The 16,299-nt window shown below is 37.9% G+C and overlaps 1 protein-coding gene across 1 annotated transcript; it reads left to right on the top strand.

Moving 5' to 3' along the window:
• The first annotated feature begins 810 nt into the window (after positions 1 to 810).
• LOC122672484 (glucuronokinase 1-like) lies at positions 811 to 8,062 on the top strand. Its single transcript, XM_043869948.1, has 6 exons — positions 811 to 1,080; positions 3,385 to 3,534; positions 6,390 to 6,578; positions 6,668 to 6,784; positions 7,396 to 7,556; positions 7,760 to 8,062. Exons 1-6 carry the CDS (start codon positions 811 to 813, stop codon positions 8,004 to 8,006), a joined length of 1,134 nt encoding a protein of 377 aa, XP_043725883.1. The 3' UTR covers positions 8,007 to 8,062.
• Positions 8,063 to 16,299: the final 8,237 nt, after the last annotated feature.

Below are 16,299 nucleotides of genomic sequence, written 5' to 3'. Positions count from 1 at the left end.
CATTGGATAATAACTCTAACAAATTCTGGTTTCTTAATTAAACCTTTTGAATCGAGCAGCAGAGGTAATATTTGTTTTCGATGAGAGATGCATCTTTGCCTAAGCAGAAACCTTTTAAGAAAGTTGTTTGGTTTGGAACTAGAATCGTGGAAGTGGTTTTTTGGTTTTGCTTTCGGTTGTTGGTCGTTACTGTTTTTGCTCTTATTGTTCTATTTAGGGATGGGAGCGAGTGGCAGGGACGGGTGGTGGTGGGGGAGAGCAGTGGGAGTGGGAGTGGAGGTTGTGTAGTAGGGCCGCGGTGGCTGAAAATGAGTGGGGGCGGAAGTTTCGGTGGAGGTGGAAGATGAGATGGGGAGGGTAAAATAAGAAATTTGTTTAGGAATAGATTTTTTATATTTTTATAATAAAGGTATATTAGTCAAAGAAATTTCATATGTTAACACCGTTCAAAAATGGGTAATGATTGATATTATAGTAGTTAGTGGGTGTGCGGGTGGCACTGATAATTTCCCTTTTTTTTTTTTTTGTTGGTTAGATTTTCATACAAATTCGCTTCTTTTTTTCCGGATTATATATGGGGTTAGTTAGTTTGTTGGGAGATTGAAACAGAGGATCGATTACCACAGTTAGCAGAAGGAAAGAAAAAATAGAGAAAAACTAGGGAGAAGAAGGTAAAACCAACCAGAAGTTCTGATCCAGCTTACTGGGATATCTTTTTTCATTGTATTACTTTATTTGGCGTATTTCGCCTGAAATCCAGGTCCCACCGGATCGTGTCTTACTCTGTTTCTTGTTATAAATAAGAGAGAAATGGTGGAATTGGATGATGGGTGTAATTCGGAGAAGAGAAGAAGCAGGATTACAATGAGTAACGATGATGGTTCCATCGCCATTATCGAGCACAAGGCCTATGCCAGAGTTGGCTTCCTTGGAAACCCTAGTGATGTCTATTTCGGTCGGACCATCTCTTTCAGTGTTGGCAATTTTTATGCTTCTGTTAAGTTGGAGCCCTCTGACAATCTCATCATCCGCCCCCACCCTCGCCATGATCTTGTTCAGTTCAATTCCATGGATCAAATGGTTTGTCCCCCCCCCCCCTCTCTCTCTCTCTCTCTCTCTCTCTGGAGATGATTTGGCTTGTTTTGTTTTTGATTTAGATCAAGCTAATTTGACTTTCATGGTGTGATTTCTCCCCCTCTCTCTCTAAACTGTGTTTAATAATTATTAATATGATCTGTCTGTCTCATTAAGTTTGTGGTGGGACATCTCTTATGAATTTGTTTCATCAAACATTTCCTGTTGTTGTAATTTTCAAAAATTTCCTTTCTATGCTATACATTACTGATTATATGAGTAAGGGGAGAAATGGACAATAATCCGAAGGTAATTGCTTCGTGCCTCCCTCAGATGTGCTTGTTTTTCTTTTGGGAATTCATAAATTTGGGTTTTCCTGCTACTTGTAGAATCGAGTTACAACATTATTATGCAATTAGTTATCAAGGCGTCGGCGTTCTAGGCTCCTTGGTCGTCTTGGACGCCTTGGATGCCATGGCGGGCGCCTTGCCATCATGGCGGTGTCGCCTTGAATTTTGACCCTCTAAAATGCCATGGTCACCTTCCCGCCTTGATAACTATGCTATGCGTTTAAGGTTGTTAGAATTGCTTGCAGCAGCAAAAGGGAGTTATGTATTCTTTGTTATGGACAAATGTAATTGAATCTTTAATTATCCACTTTCAGTCCAGCTAAAGTGAGGACTGTTCTGTGGCTCATGGATTCAAAGTTTGGAGCTGGCCATCCATCCAGTTACAGTGACACATGAGATGACATAGAAATTAAAATATAAGACATCTTGTAATGTAAGACTAGTTTGAATGCACTCAAAAAATCCCAGAAATAGGATCTTAAACCAGGGAATGAATCAAGCTTAAGGAAAACTCAGGTAAGGGCATGAAACAAAGTTTTAAATATTAGGATGGAATGGAAGCACAATAAAGGAGACAATCTAAAAGTATTCTAACCAGCAGCACAGCAGCACAGGTGAGGATATGTAATCGGTTACAGTAGCAGGGATTTAAAACAGAAAACAGTTTAGAAACTTAGAACAGGGCTGAGGTATATTGACAAAGGTCTGAACCAAAGTAGAACTTAATACCACAGGTCACTATGCAATCAGAAAGTTAAATCCTCCCTACCGATTTCATAAACAGGTCAAAAAAACTGCAGAAAACTTAACACACAAATAGGTTGAGGGAGAAAATCAATAGCAGCAGATCCAATGGTCCAATGGACCTAAGATTTGGATCGAGTGGTCCTCTCATAGGGTATAAGGCTTGATCAAAATATGGGAGAAAGTTGATGGCTAGATTGGGCAGGGGAGGAAGGGAACAGAATTAGAAGGTTGGCACAAAATTAGAAACTAACAGGATTTTGAGTGTCTTCCTTCGAAGGGATCGGTTGCAGAGAAGAGTCTTCTAACAGCCTCAGAACAATGGTAGGATGAAAACACAAGCATGAATCAGCCTCCTGGGTTTCACACCGCAAGGAGTCAACTTGATCGAACACTAGTCCCTTCCTCCTTAGATCACACACCAAGGAATCTCCACGGGAGAGCAGCAAGCAGCAACAGCTATGTTTTCTTAGACAAATCGTGGGCTTAGTCTGCCCTCTTGGGTTGCTTCTGTAGATAATAATAGAGAAAAGCAGCAAGGGACCAAATAGGAAACTCCAACCGGCCCCTCTTTGCTTGGAGTACGAGGCGCAATCAGTTTCTAACTGATGTGAGTTAACTACTAACAATTACCCAAGGTAAAATAAAATCTAATAACTTACTTAAATTAAACCACAACTTAAATTGACCCAACCGGTTAATCTAACTGAACCAAAACTAGGCATAAGAAAAAAATTAAAACAACCCAGGTACAAAAATCAAAATCGTGGCTGCTAGGCAGCAGCCTTCTTCCTCCTTGAATACACTTTCAGATCTGCATCATCTTGCCATCCAGTTGATTGGTTAAGTAGCCTACACAGCAAGAGAAGTCTTGGGTTGGCTTTTTTGAACTTTGAATTTGTTAAATTTAAACTCAATAAGGCAACTCTAATCTTAAATTGTTTTCCCTTGGCTCTAGGTTTTTTTGTATGCATGGTGTTATTGTGCATGCTCTAATTAAACAGATTTATTGACTAAAGCATTCACTTTCAAAGTTATTACTCCATCTTTGAACCTCAAATATGTAAAATATTTCATGCTAAAGTCGCTTTACAAATATTATCAGTTCTAACTCAAGCTGTTCTTTGGTTTGCAGTTCTGTTATGAATGTCTTTATCTGTATCTGATCGCTTTTAAATTTCCATTTCATCAGCATGCTTACAGATTCATCTTGCAGGTGAATCGCTTACAAAATGAAGGTTATTATGGAGGGGTGCGCTTAGTTATGGCGATTTGTAAAGTTTTTTACCATCATTGTAAAGACAACAAGATTGATCTTAATGGTGGGAATTTCACGCTGTCATATGAAACCAATATCCCTCGTCAGGTAAAGGGTTGCAGCAACATTTTTATTTTGGGGTGGGGTTTGAGATAGCAGTGCAGATTTGAAAAAGAACTGTTAGTGCCATATACCTATGATGAATATATGATTTTGAAGATTCCAGTACTGTTTTCTATGTTGTCAACAATTGCCAAAAGATCTTATTTTGGGAAATGTCATGCAAATGTTATGAACTACAATAATTGGTCTAGTAGGATGTTATTCAGGAAGGTGGATTCTATGGGAAGGAACAACTTATTTCAGCATCTGTGACTCTGCTGCAAGTTTATGATTTCTTTGGGGATATATATATAACAAAAATCTAATAATAATGAAAGGACTGGGAAGAATGTTTCCTTTGTTCAAAAAGCCTCAAGTTGCACGTAGGTTTGGTAAGCATCTGCTATAGCTTGCACATCCTTAACATATTGTTGTATGAGAGACAACTGCTTATTTACTAACCAATAAGGTGACTTCTTTCCTTGTCTTGCACTTCCAAAAACACTCAGTGACACTATTCCTGTAATTTTCACGAGGTACTAATTGAAATATTTGTAGCTGCTTCTGAGTAGTCTTAGTTACTGTTTCATTCACTCATTGGTTCTGAGAATAACTTAAGATGCCTATTTCTATTATTATTTCTTATATATTTTATGAGGCAACCAAAGGCCATATAAAGAGGATGGACCTTGGTGCAACGGTTAGGTTGCTCCATTGTGACCAAGTGGTCACGGGTTCAAGTCTCTGGAAACAGCCTCTCTGCAAAGCAGGGGTAAGGCTTGTATATTATGACCCTCCCCAGACCCTGCAGTGGCGGGAGCCTCGTACACTGGGTACGCCCTTTTAACCAAAGGCCATATAAAACCTGGGCATTTCCTTCAGCAAATATTTCCTATAAATAATCTCCCGAGACATCCCATTGGTTTTTCCCTTATGATTTTGATAGATTTAGAGAAGCCTTTAATTGTGGCTTTTGGCGGTCCAAAAGGTGTATTAGAAACTGTCGTCAAGGGGGAGTAGCAGTAGTAGCAAATTGGCTGTCTGGTATATTTACTCCTTAGATATTATAGTTATGTAGTATTGCAGCACTCATATTTTTCCTTTCATTTTATCATTTGGTAAAATGAATGGAAATTCATTGTGACCAGGAGGATGTCTCAATTGATTGAATGTTAAGCTGTACGATTACTTAGTTATGATCATACCTCAAACCCCACAGCCCACCCTTTTTTCTATTTCTTCTTCTCCTTTTTTGGTTGGGACGGGGGTGATGATATCTACCAAATCAAGTCAGGGTTTCTGATTATTGGCTGTGTGTTGAGCTTTGTTCTCGGCATACTTACTTACCCATTTTACATTTCTCTAAAGCAGGGAGTTTAATCATTATTTTGTATCTACTCCTAATACTGTCCGTCCTTCATTCCGTTATATGTAATCTGTATTTTTTCTGCTGTATTTGGTATTAATGAGGACAAAGGAAGAGTGATATAACTGCTGGTGTCACTCTAGCTTGCCCAATCCAGGGATCGTCTCTGTGAAATCACCCACTTTGTCTTTTAGTACCAATTAAATTATGTTTCCTTCTACCTTCTAAGCAAAAAAAGAACAGGGTTACTTCTACCTTTTGTTCATTCATCTGTAATGTGGCAACTGAACCAAACCGACCTTGTATCTGAAACTTTATCAGTAGTCAAGTTTACAAGCTCAAGCATCATATGATCAACTCTATTTGCAGATTTGCAGTTTAAAAAGTGCTCTGCGTGAAATTGAAAAAGTATTACCTGCTGTCACTAGATGTCATAGCATGTTTATCTCTCTTTTGACTAGATGTTATAGCATATTTATCTTTCTTTTGGATATCAGGTTATGTCTTTCTTTTAGAAATCAGGATAGGTCTTTTGATAAATGATTTTTTACTGTTGGAATCTCAATTAAAGTTTGAATGCAGATGATATATCTATCCAATTAATATATATTTCTTCTTTATGCACATGTTCAAGCCACAAATAGATCAATTCCTGTTTCAGTTTTCTGTTTGCACATTGCAAAGCATGCCCCCTTCCCCATATGTGTCTATTTGGCCAATCCACTAGCTGGCATTATGGTGGGAATAAATTAAGACATTAAAAGGGCATACCCAGTGCACGAAGCTCCCGCCACTGTGGGGTCTGGGGAGGGTCATAATGTACACAGCCTTACCTCTGCTTTGCAGAGAGGCTGTTTCCAGAGAATCGAACCCATGACCACTTGGTCACAATGGATAGACGTAGACTGATCAACCAAATGAGGGGGTTTGCAGGCAATAGCGACAGGGAAGGCAAACAAAACAACTTGCAGGGGAACAACGGCTTTCTTGCGTGCTTGCTTCCTGACTCCACTCTTTATGGCTCGTTCTCTCTTTGTATTCCAGCAAACGGACGGTGGTCTACAATCACAAATGGAGCAAACGAAGGGTGGTCTACGATCAGCGGCTTTCGCACGAGTCACTCAAGCAAAGAAAATGGACCCTCTAAGACATTCCTCTTTCTATTATAGAACATAGATATGATTGCGTCTCAAAGCTGCACAATTTGTTATTTGATTTTCTTTTGCAAATCCCATACAGTTTAGACATTTTAAATAGTATGTTACTTGAAATGTTTATCTTCCTTCATTATTATTTACTTTTTTCTTCCTCTCAGATATGATTTGATCGGTGGAACTTGTATTCTAGGTTTTAATCACATTTGTCATTTTTAATAGCATGTGTAGTCTTATTCTATATTAGGATAATATTTTCTCTCAGGAGCTCATTTGAGTGCCTTTGTTTATTTATTATCCATCAGATGGATGAAGTATGGCTTAACATTTTCACTCTTCAGACAGGACTTTCAGGTTCCAGTGCCATTGTATGTGCTGCCTTGAATTGCCTCCTTGACTTCTATAAAGTCCGGCATCTGGTTAAAGTTGAGATCAGGCCTAACCTTATTCTTGATGCGGAGAAGCAGCTTGGAATTGTTGCTGGTCTTCAAGACCGGGTTGCACAGGTCTATGGGGGACTTGTTTACATGGTACAAAATATTTAAATTGTGATACAGACACCTAATTGGCATTCGATTATATTTTCCCAATTACCAATTTCAAATTTGATATCTTGCAGGATTTTAGCAAGGAACATATGGATGACTTGGGGCATGGCATTTATACACCCATGGATGTCAGTGTTCTTCCTCCTCTCTATCTCATTTATGCTGAAAATCCGAGTGATTCTGGGAAGGTTGGGTTCTGTTATTGTCTTCCTAATCTCTCTTAACTTATTTTTTATACTCAGAAGTTGCACAGATCTGCCTTGTAATGGGTGTCCATAACTGGGGCTTTATCTGTTTTAGGTGTTCTCATGCTTAGTCTTTGGACTAATATGTGCACTTCTAAGTTTTGACACCTAACCAGAAAGATCGCCACTGAAAAAGCTAATGTCCCGCAAAACATCATCACAGAAGTTTTTGGTTGCTGCATAACATTCATCAGGGAGTGCTTGTGTTGGGAGTTGGCCATACTACAAATTCTGCCTAATTATTAATGTGGCATGATGTGATATTTTTGGGGAGGGTCGTATTGTTTGATCTTCTAGATTGAAGAGTGAATCAAGAAAAATCATCTAATCATCCCGTGCTTGGATATTATGATTGTCTTCAAAATATTTGGAGCTTTGGCTCTAAGAATCTAGATAATGCATGGTTCCACTTGTCACTTTGGGTCCCCTAAAAGGGGGCTTGGGGGGGGGGGGGGGAAGCTTACTTTTTTACATTTTGGTAACTGGTTATCATTCTGTTGTAACACATATATTAGTTTTCTATTTTTTATTTAATAAAATACTTGTCAAAGCAGGTACATAGTACTGTTTGTAAAAGGTGGCTTGACGGTGATGAGTTTATAATATCATCAATGACAGAAGTTGCAAATGTTGCTTTCGAAGGCCGTACAGCCTTACTTGAAAAGGACTACACCAGACTCGCAGAACTTATTAATCGTAATTTTGAACTTCGAAGGTAAAAAAAAAATTCTATTACATCCAGAATTTTGAGGTATATGTAAACATTAGTTACCATCAGTTAGCACCTATTTAAGATGCCCCCAGCTACACCCATTTGGCCATGTACATTTGATTGACAGTCTTGGTTGGTTGTGTCCTCCACACACCCTTCTCTTTGGTGTTCATATTACTAAATTTCAGTGTTCGTGTGTAACACAGGCAGATGTTTGGAGATGATGCACTCGGTTCTCTGAATATAGAGATGGTGGAAGTAGCCAGAAGGGTGGGAGCAGCTTCAAAATTTACTGGAAGTGGAGGAGCTGTAATTGCATTTTGTCCAGATGGGCCTTCACAAGTGAAGCTTCTTGAAGATGCTTGCCAGAAGGCTGGCTTTGTTGTTCAGCAGGCGGTTATTGTTCCTTCTTTTCTAAATGAAATTGATCTCAAAACCCTGCCTTCTAAATGACTGCTGACATTCTAGAGATAAGGGTACCTGATGTCTAATGATATTTTCTTTATCACTAATCTAGTTTGTCGAAAGTCCTTAATCATTCATTTGTTCACACAGTAAATGAAATAATGAAGTTGCTGCTCCAATTTTTCATCCATTGTTGTCAGACATCTTATTGCAGCACCTTAAGTATTCAGACAATAGTGGAATAGTGTAGCTTTCTTCATTGTGATTATACAATAGGTAGGCTGTGATCGTTCATTACATTTATGGAAATCGATCTGTGGATAACAGCCAAAGCAGTTATCATGTGGTGCAAAGAAGAATCCTCACGAATCCACAAAAATGGGGGGGAGGGGAGGGGTTGTGTTTGAAGCAGTTGTGCACATGGAATCAAATATTGGTATCAGATCGGCTGTATTGGTATCAGCCGAGGCCAGTAGGCCAGTACTGATATTTGGCTGATCCTGTATTGGTAGAACGGTTTATAAGGTTACGTTTGGTTGGAAGAGAAATTAAAGGAAGGGGAAGGGGAAGGGAAAGGGAAATTATTCAAAAGGGAAAAAGAAACTTTTGTAATCATTATCTATTTTATTGTAAAAATTAAATAAATTTTTTATCTTATTTAGTAATGATACATTTTAAATGTAATATTTATTTTATTTTTAAACCAAGGAGAAATGGATGTAAAGTAAATTGAAATTTAATAATCAAATATGGTATGATTTGGAGTTTGTGATATACATGGAGTAATGATTCCACAAGTTTTTTTTTTTTTTTTTTTTTGGTAGTTTTGAAAATTTCTCTACCCTTCCGTTTAAATTGTCCTTACAACCAAACAACTAAGGGAAAATCTGTTTTTTTTTTATTATTATTAAAATTGAAGGCAACACTGTCCAATTAGGATCAAAATGTATTGGTATCGTGATATTAATAACCATAGTTGTACAAAAAAAAAAATTTGATTAGGACTTGTTTCTTGTAACCCTTGGTGAAGGGGTAATTTCTTCATCTACGTTGTCTGACCTTTGATTGGACTGAAGAAGAGAATTTGTACACATGGTTATTCTTGTTAGTTTGATTGGTTGCAAGGGAAATCAAGGAAAATGAAATCAAATCAATATTACGGTTTGTAATGATTCTTGCATTATGGTATATTTAATTTCAAAACATTTCAAATTTGGCTATTTTATTTCTATATAAATATAAACAATGTAAGACTGCTCAGCTTGAGATAGGTTTTTCTTCTTCTTGTTTTCTGTTCTACTCGACATCAGTACTTATTGGGAAGATCTTGTACCTGATTTTGTTAAGGTTAAATGTTCTCTGTGTCGGGGGTGCAGGCTACGCCCAGACACATGGGGGTGGGCAAAATGACCACCCTACTCCCCCTGAATGGCAGACCCATGTGTCTGGACATGGACTGCGCTACTGCACACAGAACATCGGCCCTTTCAGTTTTATACCTTCTCTGTATGCTTTGTTTTAGGTCTACTTACAGCATATAGTTGATCTTCGATTGAACCCAAAACCTTGGGCTGTTTGCTGTGATACTGTGGGGAATTATAGGCCTACCCTAGAGCCTAACTTGACCCAACTTTGGTGCTGTTTTGATCTGTAGTTTGTGAGTTATCTAAAGTTCTACAGTATCAATAGGGATTGGTGGTATCGATATTGTCAGAGGGTAAAATGGGATTGAGCTCCTCTCCCACGTGGGACGATGTCCAGCGTACATTGTCCAGCTCGGGAGGCCTCGATCCACATGCCACTGCATCGGGATGAATGTGATGGTGTAGATCGGAGCCCCCCAGCCGCACGATGTGCACTGGACCCCATCCGGCGCACAAGTGCGCTGGAGAGGAGCCAGATCCGGTAAAATGGTTAAAAAATGATGATATTAGTACTTTTTTGGGATCCAATGTTCTGGTCCAATCTGATACGACCAACCAGTATCGATATTGTTGTCGGTTTAGATTGATACAACATCATATCGATACCATTTACTAAAATGTTGTGGGTTTCAGAAGAAATTTTTCCATTTTGTTAAGTGTATCATCACACGAATTTTAAATAGTTGAGCCATTCCATTGGACCTATTATTAAAATTTGTTTTGCACCATTCAAATGAATATGATGAAATGTTGAAGTCATGATACTGATTACATGCTACACTACATGCTAGTAAGGATGTCAATCAATACGGTAAATTGCACATATACCCCATACCAATACTATATTGAATATTGATTCGGTACAGGTATCTCATATCGATATTGTATTGAATCGATTCGATATTATTTGGTATAGGTATTTGGTATGGTATCGGTATGATATGATGTTAAATGTTATGCCCATACCAATACGGATCCAGCTCCTATCCAATGAACGCGTTGCCCAGGGAATGCCCAATGAGCATCCAATGGCTGGGATGGTTGGCACACACCATTGAGCGTATGCCGGGATGTGTGCCAGCCGGTCCAGCCATTGGATACCTCATTGGAGAGGAGCTTAACGCTATCGATACCGTACCAAATACCGACTCGGTATAGATATCTCATATCGATACCATATTGAATTTATTCAGTACGGTTTGGTATAGATAATTCAGTACGAAACGATTTCGGTACTCAGGAAACATTGACACCCTTACATGCTAGCTATTAATGTTTTGATATACACAATTTATGTTCTCTTTTAATTATAACTATCTTTTGCATGATGAGTCACACCATAAGTTATGCCGATCTATGGAAAGAAAAGCTATTTATAGTTTTTTTTTTATAACATATAACCTTTTCCACATTGTAAAGAACTAGAGTAATTGAGTATTTTTTTTATTTTTTTGAACTTCGAATGTCCAGATTTTTATGAGTTATTTACTAAGTGCGATGTTGGAGGAAACTAAATTTGTAAGTTATTTGTATCTTTTTGGGGTCATACTATTCCAAATAAAAGATGATCAATTACATCTTATTATTGCTATAGCAAGTACTGATTCACTATTGTGTAGCAATATCATTTTGAAGTTTTAAGAAGAAAAGAATGAAAGCTCTCATTTTGACCATGAGATACACTGAAACCGATCAATACTTTCAGTTGCAAGACTGTGAATTGTTTTTTAAAAGTAGAAGTAGCTTCGTCAAAAAAGCTTTGATATTCAGTTACTCTAATTTTGCTAATATTGTGTGGATAATGATCTATAAAAATAATCATGAACATATTAACCATTATAATTTAGTTTAGCAATTAATGATTAAAGCATAACAATTGGTGTTCCGCTATATTCAGAGCTCCACAAGTCGAAAAGAGTGTCTTGCCAGAGATGATGATGATGATGACCAGCGATGAATCGAACATCATAAAAATGTCTACCAACATCATAGAACCGTCATGTGAGATGGGAATTTTAAAAATTCATAAAATTTAATTCCTGAGATCTGAAATGGAAAACCCAAAACGAGAAGGTTCTAGGGTTTTTGGTTCTACCGGTTTTGATTTCTGCAATTCTTGGGTTGGGAGTTTCTTCTGCTGGTTTTGGAAAGGGCTCTGGGTTTTCTGATTTCTTATCTGATCGTCTTCATCATTTTAAGGGCTTCTGAAATTCTGGTTTTGTGCAATTAGGGAGAAGAAAGAAGAAAGGGCGTTTTTTCAGGCTTTTCTTGGTTTTTCTCTAGTTGGAGTTGGTAGAAGAAATGGGACAACGGAGAGAAAAAACTGAGAGCAAAAAGAGAATTTGAAAGAGACAGGTAAGGGGGAGAAAATTGGAAAGAAAGAGAGATTGGGAGAAGGTTGTTACCCTTTAATCTCTGCAATCCTCCAAATTATATACTTTTAGTATGTGATCTCTGCATTTTGCATTCTCCAGAAAAAGAACTTACAAAGTATCTGAAACCCATTTCATTCATGGGTTTTGGGAGGGAAAAAAAAATAAACTTGAATTCTTACTGTGCAGTGTTCTCTCTCTATCCACCAAGTCAAGATTCAGTGATCCAAGTCATTGAGCAAGTTTTCAATGCATGCAACCTCAAAGACCCCATCTTAGACATCGACGACGGGTTCGATGTTTAACATCACTTCACCAATGGAATTCCAGGGCATCGCGAGATTTCACAAAAATTCCAAATTTCAGTTCTTTTCTTTTCGAATCACATACATCATCTCATGTCATCATCAGTTCCATCTGAATTGGAATTGTTTTGGCAGCAGGATGGTCGGTGAAGTTGCAGTGACAGCTCCGCCTAGAGATGAAAGTCATGAATCCCAACCGAAGAAGCCTTCACCGCCGCAGAGAAAAGATGAATAGATGGATCCCATGGATCCCATTCAGAAATCTGCAATGTGATGTCAGAGTAAGAAATGATGAAATGAAAGGGTGCCCTTCATCCTTTTATACCAGAATGTAATCAATGCAGATCATCTACGACTCAGCTGTCCGGCGGTCATTACGTGTGCGGCCCTGCTCTGTCACATCGCATAGGCTAGATCCAAATGTAATTTCCCTATAATAATTATTTTATTAATACAAACTCTTTTTTTCCAAAAAATTAAAAAATGAAAGGTGCCTCTCATCCTTATAAGGATAAAAAGGTCATATTACATGCATTATTTTGGACACAATATTCTTTCACATATCACCACTTAAGAGACGAACACTAACGGGCTGGGTCAGAGAGTAATAATAATTGAAAATAGAGGGGTGTAAAGTTGAATCTTTGCATTGGTGCAATGTATCTTGCTTGTTATTCAGACTTGCTTGACTAACCTAATACTACAAGTCTTGATGAAGGGACTTGTTTGATAAGTTACAATACCATCTTAGAATGTTCCAAAAGAATGCTCTATTTATCTTATTTATGATCCAATTTTTATTTATTATTGAATTATACGGATGGATCGCTCTATCCCAGGCTTGAGCCCTTTTATTTCTGGACACCATTTGTTTCTCTAGGTCAATTTTCGGAGCTATTCTGTAGTTTCATCCATTTTTCAAAAGGACATAGCAGGGCCACCTAGGAGGGAGGTGGATCATGCCATCGAGCTGGAGCCCAGTGCCCAGCCAGCAGCCATGGCACCTTACTGGATGTCACCACCGGAGTTAAAAGAGCTAAGGAAGCAATTGAAGGATTTACTTGATGCTGGCTTCATTCGTCCATCTAAGGCTCCCTATGGCGCCCCGGTCTTGTTCCAAAAGCACGTACAATTTGTTTTGGGGGGAAGGAGTCCGACAGGGTCCCCCACTGACTTGGCCCTGGCCTAAGTGAAAGTGAAGTGGTGGGCCTACCCATCCCAACCAGGGGTATGCTGGGATTTGCGAAGAGCAACACCTTACGATGTTCATGACCAATCGGATCCTGACGTACCAGTTCGTACCAGAGGTATGTAGGTACCAGAGGAGATCGCTATGATCGTTACTGTATCCGTATCGAAGAGATGAGACAAAGTGTTCGGATCATTGTGTAATGTCCTAATCAAATGCCTAGTGGCATGATCAAAGCCGATGATCCCTACTTGTTGTAGAAATATAATAGATTTGGGTTAGAATGAGAAGGACGAGAAAGAAGAGATAGGACGAAGATGAAAGAAGAGTGCATGGTTGTAGAGATTGGTCCAGATTAAACTAAGTTATTTCTCACCGTCTTCTTAAATTAGAATAAATTACAAACCACCTATTTGTGATTGAGTCCAATTATCATACACATACGTGTGAGAGTTACGCCACTTATCCCATTTTTGCTATTTATAAGGATAAAAAGGGTATTAATGAAAACAAAAAGGACAAGTAATTACCTCTCACATCTACGTTCACCTGTACTAATTAAGTGAAGATGATCCATTGTCTTTGTGATTTGTGTACACAAATCAATTATTCTTACTCATAGGCTAGCAACATTGGAAACCACTAGTGAACAAGGAGAAGAGAGAGCTTATATAAGTTGTAATTACAGTGAAATTTCTCAGTTTACTCAGAATTACATTTGCCTTCTGTTCGTGTGATTGAATTTGGTTTTTTTTTTTTTAAAAACACTGGACGAACTTACCAAGTTTGGGCTTTGTGTGTGATTTCCTCCCCCTATGAGAAAAAACACATGACAAACTTACCAAGTTAGTTTGGAACAAGATATAGATACAAACATAAATCATACCAAATAAAGCCTAGATACACAGATTTAGCAGAATTTTCACATTTGGTCACTTTTTATTTCTCAAACTATATCAGAATTAGCAAATCAGTGGATTTGACTTGGAATTTTCGACATTTATCCAAGGATTTAAAAATTGGATCAAGTCATCTAATTCAGCTTGATCCAGATCGATCTCAGCCAAGGCCGATCCCGGTTCCGTATGATCCTAGTTGAATCAATTGGGTAGTTCATCTACAACCCAATTCTAGGGTTTTCTATTTGAATCAGAATCGATCGGAACCAATAGATCACTATTTCAAAAATTGGAATTAAATTTTGATCGAATCATCCTATTCGGATAAGAATTAGTCAGATCGGATTTGGGCGTGATCAAATAAATCGATTTTGAACCTTTTATTTGGTGGTATCAATATCATTGAAGGGTAAAATGGTTCAAAAATCGATGATATCAGTGTTTCTGGGAATAAAATGGTCTGATCCAATCTGATACAACCAATTAATCAATATCAATATCAATATCAGTACCAGTTGAGATTGATACAACACCGATATCGTCCATTAGATCTATTTTTAAAATTTATTTTGCACCATTCAAATGACTACGGTGAAACGTTGAACTCATGATACCAAATACCGACCACATGTTAGAGTACATGCTAGCTATTAATATTTTGCTGCTATTCACACAATTTATGTTCTCTCTTTTACAGCCATATTTTGCATGATGAGTCCCACCATAAGTTTTGCCCACGTATAGAAAGAATAGCTATTTTGTAATTATTTTTTTTTTATAGTATCTGACCCTTTTCTAGATCGTAAAGAGCTAAAGCATTGAGTTTTTCTTTTGTTGACTTCCAATGTCAAGAATTTTTTTATTGGGTCATTATTGAGTGTGATGTTGGAGGAAACCAAATTTGTAAGTTATTTGTATCTTTTTTGGTGTCAAACTATCTTAAATAAAAAATGGTTAAAAACCTGCAACTTCTCTCGACTTCACAATTCTTGAGAGAAGAGAATGCTCACAGACGAAGGCAACAGAAATCAGAAGCTTCTTGACAAATGTAGTCTGCTACAATTGTGATCAGACAATGCAAACCAGGGTTGCTATGATTTCAGAGGCTCAAGTTTGACAGCAAGAAGTGGTGTTGAGTGCTCTTCAAAAGATAGGGATGTTTTATCGGGAAAATGGGGAACAAATACCCATATCTGTTTCCTCAAAACCATCTCGAGATGCAGAAACATGGGTAACTTTCGTAGGGGCATTCTTGGGACCATATTTTTAACTTGGTTCGTTCTTGGGTACAGGAAAACAGATCGGACCATCCAAATACTTTATTCCGTTTTCTCTGTTTTTTTTGTGCCCAATACACTTCCTGGCTTGAAAAAACGATTCAAAAGTGTGCCCAATACACTCCCTGGCTTGAAAAGACGATTCAAAACTGTTACCAAACTCAAAAAGTCTGTATACATAATTTATACAGAAAATGCAATTTAGGTGCAGTAAAAGACACTAGTCAATTTATCGAAAGAAAAATCTTACTGTAGTTAATTGGTTACAACAAAATTGTAATCTTACTTTTTCATCTTTTTAGTAATTTGTAATCAAGGAGGGGACAAACAAAATCTGTAATGATACTTCTTCTTTTTTGTAGAGATAACGATTTCTTTTGCCCTTATGAAATGATGTGTTAGTTATTTAAGGGGTCCAAAAGTGTAAATTCCCAAGACCTTCTGTCTCTTCAAATCACAATAAGAATCTTACTTCAGATTCACCAAAAGAAAGAAAGAAAAAATCTTGTCCAGATAGTTGGAAAACTGGGTTTTTTGGTTAATTGGGAGTTTTTACATATATAGTTGATAGAAAGAGGGGGGGGGGGGGGGAGGGGGGGGGACCCTCGAACTTGAGACCTCTTGGTGAGCATGGGCATGAAGCGCACCACGGCTCACCAACTGAGCTAAGCAGTTGTTGGTGAGCCGAGTCAAATTTTGAAAAAACTGGTCAAGAGTCGTGTAGACTAAACCAGGGTAAAATATGACGAGACTGAGTCATAAATGGTTTGAGTCAAATAAGACTGTATTAGGAATACATTGAACCAGCTTTTCAATTTGATCCACAACTCAAGTTTGTAAGGTCAAACTAACCCAAACTAAAAATTCAGGTTTAA

The sequence above is a fragment of the Telopea speciosissima genome, chromosome 8, assembly GCF_018873765.1.
Source record: "Telopea speciosissima isolate NSW1024214 ecotype Mountain lineage chromosome 8, Tspe_v1, whole genome shotgun sequence".
Classification (NCBI taxonomy): Eukaryota; Viridiplantae; Streptophyta; class Magnoliopsida; order Proteales; family Proteaceae; genus Telopea; species Telopea speciosissima.
The sequence above is the reverse complement of the archived record's forward strand: the minus strand, read 5'-3'. Positions and strand labels throughout refer to the sequence as shown.

What these genes read in the sequence shown, in the direction of transcription:
- LOC122672484 (XM_043869948.1), top strand. Translation starts at nt 811, where the DNA reads ATGGTGGAATTGGATGATGGGTGTAATTCGGAGAAGAGAAGAAGCAGG. An exon ending in AAACCAATATCCCTCGTCAG is followed by an intron (nt 3,535 to 6,389) that starts GTAAAGGGTTGC and finishes TTCACTCTTCAG; the next exon opens with ACAGGACTTTCAGGTTCCAG. An exon ending in ATCCGAGTGATTCTGGGAAG is followed by an intron (nt 6,785 to 7,395) that starts GTTGGGTTCTGT and finishes TTGTCAAAGCAG; the next exon opens with GTACATAGTACTGTTTGTAA.